We start from the raw sequence: 9,416 nt of genomic DNA, 5'->3' as shown, positions 1-9,416 counted from the left end.
GTTACAGATTCACATTTCCAGTGTTCTCTCTGTTGATGGTGGCACAAATGTCAGTTTGGGAGGTGCCCTTGCTGCACACACTGGGATTCCATCAGGGGCATTACTCTCTGGTTTCCCGTGGACCTTTCACAGACCTAAGCTCAAGAAGATGAGTAGAAGTATATGAAAGGATATAGAAGTTTTTAGATGTTGCTAAAGGTTTATAAAAAGCTGTGCAGATAGAAAAGGGTATATAAAAAGGCTATAGCAGGTTTGTGAATATTGCAGAAAGTCTGTGGGAAGTTATAAAAATAAATAGGGATATGAAAGTTTTGGAAAGGAATTATGTGAAGTTAGTAATGGAAGGTATAAAGCATGGAGATGCAATCTTAGTAGGTATCAGAAGGAAAAGGATTTTCCATCATGCTTTGTATTTTTCTCCCTACCTGACCCCCTCCAGAATTTGGAATTCTGAAAGAATAATGACACTGTAAGGTTTCTTTGCATAAAACCAATAAGACCAGTCATTAATAGTAGTTTTGTTAACCAGGACTTTGACTGGAATGTCACGCCCGAAGGTTCTGGTCATTGCCAGAAAGCCCTGAGGAACTGGGATTGACCTGTGAAGCTAGTGAAAGCCCACGAGAAAAGCCTGGTACTTTGGTTGGTTGTGTGGTTCATGCCAGTCTTTCCAGGGAAGTAATGAAGGTTGCTTTCCTGAAAGATGGCTGAAAAGGAACCTGACCTGTAAGCACAATGGACGCTCAAGGATTTGAGTGAAACGACTGGTACAGGCGAGGCCAGATGTGTGGTTCTGCTTCTGTGCACTGAGGGGCAGATTGGGAAGTCAATCTAAGAGTTCCCTGTGTGAGTTCCAGCAAAGCAGACTTAAGGATCACAAGTGATCCAGGCTACTCTTGATGTGTTTATGCAAACAAACAGCCAAAATCAAAAGCAGGACCCAAAGTAGTCCCTGTAATAACAGTGAGGGTGATCTTAAGGAGAAAAATTGCAGTTCAAAGAAAATCACAATGCTCAGTATTGGACATTGGAATGGTGCAGATAACTGTCTTGAAAGTTATTTTCATTAAAAAGTTGAAACCAGGTTTGTGATATCACTAAGGATGTACAATTTAGAGGTGCAAAGGACCTTGCAATGGAATGTCTTCCCAAAAGACAGTCTCACAGGTGCAGAGACTGGTTTGAAGATTGTTGTGTTAATTAACCTGTATGTTCTTCTGTTTTCATAGGGCGCATGCCTACCACCTGCCTATGCCTATGAGTAATTAGTAGCAATATAAGCCTCACTTAAGGAGCCCATCTTTGTCATCGCCCTCCTGAGAATCAACGGTTTGGTTGAACTAAGTAGTTAAGTTAATAAAAGGTTAGGGCAGTCTGTGGGCTTCACTTTGGAACTGATTTTCCCTTTTCTGTCTTGATAGCTTGGACAGAAAGGGCTCAGAAATCTGAAAAGAGAGAAATCTTAATGTATTCCCCTCAGCCCAAGTGAAGTATAGTAAGCCACAAGAATCTTGGATAAGTATAGCAAATAAGCCATTCCTTACTGAAGTATCTGCCTTTGTCAATTAATAGTTATGATTTAATTGTATTTCCAATTTCTTGCTTAATCTGTCACCTCCAGAATACAACCTGACCAGTATGCCAAAGTCCAGTAATGCCAGCCTTTGGACGCCAAGTCTGCGACTTCCTGGTGACAGCCAACTGACCAGGACCCTGTGAGGTCTTTCCCCTTACAGGAAAGACTCCCTCTGTGCTGCACCCCCCCCTTCAGGGCACCCCTAACCCAAGAGTAGGTAGGACAGTGTCCATTTGCAGCTAGAAGAAGTTAAAAGAAGATGAGACCTCCGTCCATTTTCCTTTATATGATCATGAAATGGGTGTAGATCTGAAAGGAAGAATATTGATACAGGGTGCATCCAAGGGGGGCCCCAGAAAGGATTTGGGATGAGATCCAAAGTTCGGGGTGTCCAAGAAATATTGAGATGCACTCACCACCCCCCAGGAGGAGGAGACGAATAGAGCAAAGCCATTGAGAGCTGTTGTGCATTAGCAACAGGTTTGCAGCTGACCTCTAGAGTGATTATTTGACATATGGCTTTTGGCTAGTTTCATGGATGTATTAAATAGTATAGCCAGGCTTAGAGCTAAGGAAATAAAGTCACTTACCCAGGATGTAACTAGGAGCACAGCCCCTAAGGGGGGAGGCTTGTATAAGAACTTAGAAAAGATCATCTCCAGGACATGAGGGGATAACTACCCAGGTGAAAGAGGGAGCCACATGGTTTAGGGCAGAGTGACGACCCCTGCAGCTTTAATAGAAGAAGCCCACACGGCTTTGGGTGCCCCCATTGGCTGCGTGGGGCCTGGAAAACAAGAGAGACTTTGACTAGAATTTGTTACAGAAGAACTCTTGCCAGTAGACCGTAAGAGAATGCCACCTAACTTTGGATTAACTAGAGATCCTGCCTGATACAGCTGACAGTGCCAGCAACCTGAAACACAGATGTGTAATCTTTCTTGATTTACAGTACCCGGAGTCAGGACAGTGTGAGTAGGGAGCAAAGACATGAAAGTATTTTAGGTTGAAAAACTTGGTTTCTGACTGCTCTTTTACAATAATAACACTGGAATTATAGGTAATAGCAAGGGGGACTTTGTGCAGCACTAAGAGAAGAATGCTGTTTTCATGCCAACCATTCAGGAGTAATAAGAGACAATGACTCCAGCTAGTATGCCTCAATGTTCAGAACCTCCCCCTTGCAGACCACCCTACTCTCAGCCATAGCTGGGCCACTGCTAATATTATTGTTATTGTTAACTATTGGACCCATAATACTCAACAAGATCCTCGCCTTCATCAGAGAATGGGTAGAAGTAGTCAAACTAATGGTCTTGTCCCAGCCACACACCATATTACCTGGGGACGAGATCGAATCGAAGGTTTGATTCATAACCAAGAGAAGGGGGGAATGTTAGGGCTGGAATTAGATAAAAGTAGCCAAAAGGAACCCGAGGCAGGCTCCAGACTATCTCAGCAAGGAAGATAGGAAGTACAGAAAGTACAAAGAGTGCTGAACAAGATAAACCACCTTGTGCATGACCTTGTCCTTGCAGAAAAGTATCCATTGTTGCAAGCAGAGAACATAGCCATATGTGTTCTCTCGAGATAGCCAATTGCTAACAGCTACGTCTGCTTCTGTATTTGCTTGCTTGCTCACCCCAATAAAAACCTCAGGCTGTAAGCGCCAGGCGCGCCTCTCATCTACAGCCATTTTGGCACCATGTCCCTGGACACCCCGAGAGTTCGCCCCTGCTCAGTTAAAACTCTGAAACTTTGGCCAATAAAGTTCCATCTTAAACTCCTGAAAGCTTCCAACATTTTTGCTCGCATTGGGGTATGTTACAGCCCCTCTCATCCAGTTATCTGGCTACCTCCTCTCCACCTGGTTTCCTCAGGCCAGCTCCCTTCTAGGTGTCCCTGTTTGCATCCCATCTCTAGGTACTCTGGTCCACCCAGAGAGGATCATCATGCACCTCCCCACTGTGCCCTCTGCTCATTTTTTTCCCCCTTAAATACTTTTTTAAATTTTAAAAATTTTTTTTATTTTTTTATTGATTATGCTGTTACAGTTGTTCTATTCCCCCCTTCATTCCCCTCCACCCTACCCCCCCATCCCCACCATTACCCCCCCTTTAGTTTATGACCATGTGTCTCAAGTCCTTTAGATTCTATATTTCCCATGCTATTCTTGCCCCCCATCTATTTTCTATCTACTGTCTATGCTACTTATTTTCTGTACCTTCTCCCCCCTTCTCCTCCTCCCACTCCCCTGTTGCTAACCCTCCCTGAGATCTTCATTTCTATGTTTCCACTCCTGATCTAGCTGTCCTTTTAGTTTGCTTTCGTTTTAGGTGTGGTTGTTAATAACTGTGAGTTTGTTGTCCTTTCACTGTTCATGTTTCTTTAACTTCTTTTTCTTAGATAAGTCCCTTTAACATTTCATATAATAAGGGCTTGGTGATGATGAACTCCTTGAATTTGATCTTATCTGAGAAGCACCTTATCTGTCCTTCCATTCTAAATGAAAGTTTTGCTGGATAGAGCAATCTTGGTTGTAGGTCTTTGGATTTCATGACTTGGAATACCTCTTTCCAGCCCCTTCTTGCCTGTAAGGTCTCTTTTGAGAAATCTGCTGACAGTCTGATGGGGACTCCTTTGTAGGTGACTGTCCCCTTAGCTCTTGCTGCTTCTAGGATTCTCTCCTTCATTTTAATTTTGGCTAATGTAATTCTGATGTGCCTTGGTGTGTTCCTTCTTGGGTCCAACTTCTTTGGGACTCTCTGAGCTTCCTGGATTTCCTGGAAGTCTATTTCCTTTGCCAGATTGGGGAAGTTCTCCTTTATTATTTGTTCAAATAAGTTTTCCACTGGTGGCTGTGCCTTTCCCCCTTCTGTTACCCCTATAATTCGGATGTTGGAGCGTTTAAAGATGTCCTGGAGGTTCCTAAGACTCTCCTCATTTCTTTGAATTCTTGCTTCTTGACTCTTTTCTGTTTGGCCATTATTTGCTTTCTTCTGGTCCACTCCATTGATTTGAGTCCCAGTTTCCTTTTCATTGCTATTGGTGTCCTGTGCAATTCCATTCATTTCAATTAGTTTCGCCTTCATATATTTGTCTAATTTGTGGCTATAATCAACCAGTTCTGTGAGGATCCTGATGACCAGTGTTTTAAACTGTGTGTCTGAGAGTTTTGCTATTTCTTCATCGCTTAGATCTATGGGCTCAGGGACTTGGAGAACTTGCGACATTTTTGGTCTGTTCTGGCCGTTTAAGTGTGAGAAGCGGTGCCTTGGACTCCCAGGTCGCTGGGTTGTGACTCTGTATGTGGGGGCGTGGTCAGAGCGGGGAAATGGCGGCGCCCTTCAATGCTGCTTGCCGCGGGGACCCTCGGGGACCCGCAGGGCCCCGGTCCAACTGCCCACTCCCTCGCCTGTCCGCTCGCGCAAATGGGTGACCACAGTCAACACGCAGCACCACTTCGCCGCTGTCTCCTCCGCGGTCGCTCACCTGGTGGCTCTCTCGGTCGCTCACTAGGTCCAACCCTGTGCCTGGATTCTGTGCGTCTGGATTCCGCGCCTGAGTCCGTCTGACCGAGTCCTCCTGTGCAATCCCGCTTCACCAGCCGCTGGTTTCGCCCCTTACTGGTCAGGCTGAAGAATTTGTTGTTAACGGACTTCCGAAAAGTTCAATTTTCCGTGTTCTGGCTGTGTTTTCTGTTGCTAATATTTAGTTGTCCCTAAACTTGGTTGTGTGAGAAGGCACGGCACATCCACCTATACCTCCATCTTGGCGGAAGTCCCCTCTGCTCATTTTTGAAAGGCTCCTGCTCCTGGGCAGAAACTTATCCATGGGTCATGGCATCTGCACCTTGTCTCTTCTTCATCTTGTCTCTTCTTTCACATCCTCCGTGAATCCTGGATCCCAAACCCCAGCCAGCACACGCCTTGCACTTCAGAATTCAAGGTCTGCTCAAGCAGTTCAGTATCTGCAGAAACCCTTCCCACTCTCCAGTGCCACCTCCGGGGCTCAGCTCAATTTCAGAAACCCGGGCAGACAGTTCCACTTAGAGCTTCTCCCATTTCTGGGAGAGAAGATTGGCCTTCTTTGCAGAGATCTAGGCTACTATCTATCTTTCCTTGGTATGTACTCACTGCCCTGGGCAGCAGAAGCCCTTTCTTGGACCCATGCTCCTGAATCACCACTACCCCTCAAAAAACCCATGCAGTTCCACCTTTACCAGCCTCTGGTGGACCAGCTTCTGGGGTTTATTCATTAGCTCTTCCAAGGGCAAATGGGGTCTGTGCAAGCACTATGAAAGGGTGAGAGTCCACAAGAGGGCACCACCACACCCACTTAGAGGAATCTGATGGGGCAGAAGGCCCCGAAACATGCCCGTACCTTTTAGGGACCCCACAGCCTCCAGCTCTTTGCACCCTGGAATCCTATCCACCCCTCCTCCTCCATGCTTTGGTCTCAGAGGACTCTTTCCTTTTTTTAAAAGAGAGGAGGAGAAACATCATTGTGTGGTGGCTTTTCATGTGCCCCCTACTAGGGGCCCTGGCCCAGCAACCCAGGCATGTGCCCTGCTGGGAATCGAACCAGTGACCCTTTGGTTCATAGGCACCTCCTCAATCCACTGAGCCACACCCTGGCAGGGCTCAGAGGACTGTTTCTTTTCTTTTCTTTTCTTTTTTTTAAATTTATTTTCAGAGAGAGAGGAAGGGAAGGAGAAAGAGAAGGAGAGAAACATCAATGTATGGTTGCCTCTCATGTGTCCCCTACTGGGAACTGGCCTGCAACCCAGGCATGTGCCCTGACTGGGAATCAAATCGCGCTCGCATGGTTCGCAGGCCCGCGCTCAATCCACTGAGCTACGCCAGCCAGGGCCAGGACTGTTTCTTTTTTACACTTCTGCCGTGGTTCAGGGCCTTAAATCACTTACTCCAAAGGTGTCAGCTTTTCTCCCCAGTCTCTTCCCATGGTCTCAGCTTTCCCAAAGTGGAAGCTGCTTTGGCTTTAAGACTGAGGCACACGCCTCTTTCGCACCCTCAGTACTGGGTGCAGCAAAGCTCACATGCACCAGGTCTTTGACCGATATCCCAGGGCTCTCTCCAGAACCTACTCTGAATTTCCCTCCCTAGAAAGGGGGGAGGGGCCAGGAACTAAAAGCAACTCCCCAGCAGCCTTACACACCCCCACTCAGCTCCACCCAAGATCCGCCATTTAGCTTGAGGGGGCTACTCACAAAGGTAATTGGACCATCAGAAGTAGGGGTTGGGGGTCGAGAAGAAAATGTTTCCCAGAGAGGCACTGTGCTTCAGTACCGCGGTTTCGTGGCTGGAGGTGGGCGGAGGTTCCCTTGGAAGAAGTCCTAGCTTATGTCACCGTGCCCCAGCCGACCACATGAGGGCGTGCCCTGTGTTAGTTCGGACAGATTAAAGCTGGTCCTGTGGACAGGCCAGAATTCCCTGGACATGGTCAGACTTTAGGTGCCCCTGGCGCACTCTTGCCTTGGGGCTGCGAAGCTCAGCTGTGTAGCTTCCTCTGGGGGCCTACCCTATTCATCTCCAAAGCAGCCCCCCCACCCCCACCCCGCCGCTCACGTTCTTCAACCTAAGAAGGGTTCTACACCCTCTCCGTTCCCCAATGCCCAGGAACAGACTGCCTCTTCGCTGCTACTAGGGCTTGGACTCTGCCTAGGGACTGCTGCGAGCGAGCGCAGTGAGGCCGGTGAGGCGAGGTCCCGGAAGCCAGTGGCCCGGGAAGGGACTCCAAAAAGCACAAGTTGGAGCTGGCTCCGGACCAAGCTGTTGTTGTTCTCAACGTGGTCCGCTGCAGAGCCATAAAAGGGAAGCAAGGCGCCCTCTTTCTCTTTACAGCGCAGCGTGCACGCCCAGAGAGCTCTCGCTGAAGTGGTAGTGTTAGCAGTGGCGGCTGCTCCCTCGGGCGGCTTCTCCGCTGCGGCCCGCTTCCGGCCTGGTTTCTTCCTTACGGTCCGGCTCAGGCCCGGCCCCCTCCTCAGCCCTGCCGCCAGGCTCCAGGCCCGGCCGCGGCCGCTCCCGCCTGGAGCCGCCGCGCGCCCCCAGCCCCCCGGACTCCCCTCGGCCTCTGGCTTTCCTCTTCCCTGCGCGGCCACCGGGCTTCCGCGCCCGGCCTGCCACCAATCCGCTGGCTACCATGTCTGTGGAGCTCGAGGAGGCCCTGCCGCTGACAACCGCTGAGGGGACGGCCAAGAAGGCGGCCAGGGTTAGCAGCTCGGCGGCGCTGCCCCCCTCCAAGAAGAGGAAGAACAAGAAGAAAAACCAGCCGGGCAAGTATAGTCAGCTGGTAGTGGAGACAATTCGCCGGCTGGGCGAGCGCAACGGCTCCTCTCTGGCGAAGATCTACACTGAAGCCAAGAAGGTGGCGTGGTTCGACCAACAGAATGGGCGCACCTACCTGAAGTACTCCATCAAGGCCCTGGTGCAGAACGACACGCTCCTGCAGGTGAAGGGCACCGGCGCCAACGGCTCCTTTAAGCTCAACCGCAAGAAGGTCGAAGGTGGCGGCGAGCGGCGCGGAGCCTCAGGGGCCACCATGGTCTCAACCACAGCCGTACACAAAGGCAAGAAGGCGGCCCCGAGCGTGGTGAGTCCCCTGCGCTCGGACCAGAAGCCCGAGAAGCGATCCCACAAGAAGGGCACCGCCTCTAAGAAGCACAAAGGTAGCAAGGCAAAGAAGGCTGCGGCAGCTGGGGGCAAAGTGAAGAAGGCCGCAAAGCCCAGCGTCCCTAAAGTACCAAAAGGCCGCAAGTGAGCCCACAGATCTGATTGGGCGGGTGTTTGGTTTTTGTCCCCTAAGTGTATGTAGTTTTTATACGGTTACCCTGGCCCGGGCCGCTGCGCCCGCTCTGAGTGTAGCAAGGGGCCCAAGGCCCCTTCTTTTGTCCCATCCCCCGCCCACCGTGGTAGTATTTTTTTTGTTTTTGTGTTTGCTTCGGATTTTGAAACTCCCCAGATGACGCCCCATTGGCTCTTCACCCTTGGCAACGGCTGTCGCTATGGTTACCCGCCCCTAGGTGCCAGCGGCCAAAGCCACTGGGCCTCCTTTTCCCGCTCCCCACTCGCCAGCCTTTGGATACGCAACAATCGCGCGGTACTGCGTGGTTTTTCCCTTCATCCCATCGGCATTTGTGGGGCACAATAAATTGTTCAAACCTTTAAACTGCTCTCATTTTCTTCTGAGTGGACTAGGGATGGGCGCGGCTGGCGCTCATCTTGGGTGGGATGGTGGGTCCCAAGAGTCCTCTGCTGGTTCTTCCTGGAAGGGTGCTCAGGACCCATGTCCTGTGAACACAGTTGAAAAGATGCTGGAGATAGCCTTGTTCAGTTCCCAACAATGACCTCAGTCTTGGGGTAGGGGAAGCGATGTTCTTTTTCAGGGTTTACTGGTAAGGGCCCCTCAGCTCTTAAAAGGACACCTTTTGGGCTTTTATGGAAGTTAGTTATTCTGAATTCTGGGTTACTTATTGTTGATATGATGGGGATAACGGAGATATGGAGGCCCTGGACTCTGGTTCACCACCCACAACTTGAGGTGTGGCCTGATGGATCCTTTTGGTTAATCTGGACTGCAGACAGGACAAATTTCTGGATGAATTGAGAATGATCCTCAGCCCTGAGACACTGGTGTCCAGCATATGGAATTGGTCCTAGAGTTGGACAGCAGAATGAAGCCTATTCTGACATATTTCTGACAGACCTATTCTGAAAAGTCAATCCTGTAAAATGGGTGTTAAACAATTCTAAAATTTAGGGCATGTTCTAGAACAGTGGGTAGTACATGTACCAAGTTGGGCAGGCCTGAGCTAGGGTTA

General features: G+C 49.5%; 1 protein-coding gene across 1 annotated transcript; it reads left to right on the top strand.

Moving 5' to 3' along the window:
- Nucleotides 1-7,177: 7,177 nt before the first annotated feature.
- LOC119039038 (histone H1.10) lies at nucleotides 7,178-8,764 on the top strand. The gene has a single exon (XM_037131684.2). It carries the CDS (start codon nucleotides 7,739-7,741, stop codon nucleotides 8,354-8,356), a length of 618 nt encoding a protein of 205 aa, XP_036987579.1. The 5' UTR covers nucleotides 7,178-7,738; the 3' UTR covers nucleotides 8,357-8,764.
- The last annotated feature ends 652 nt before the right edge of the window (nucleotides 8,765-9,416 follow it).

Source organism: Artibeus jamaicensis, unplaced genomic scaffold (genome assembly GCF_021234435.1).
Source record: "Artibeus jamaicensis isolate MK-2021 breed Jamaican fruit bat unplaced genomic scaffold, CSHL_Jam_final contig_558, whole genome shotgun sequence".
NCBI lineage: Eukaryota > Metazoa > Chordata > Mammalia > Chiroptera > Phyllostomidae > Artibeus > Artibeus jamaicensis.
This window is presented reverse-complemented; position numbering and strand designations above follow the sequence as displayed.

Coding starts and splice junctions, on each gene's coding strand:
- LOC119039038 (XM_037131684.2), top strand. CDS start 7,739: ATGTCTGTGGAGCTCGAGGAGGCCCTGCCGCTGACAACCGCTGAGGGG.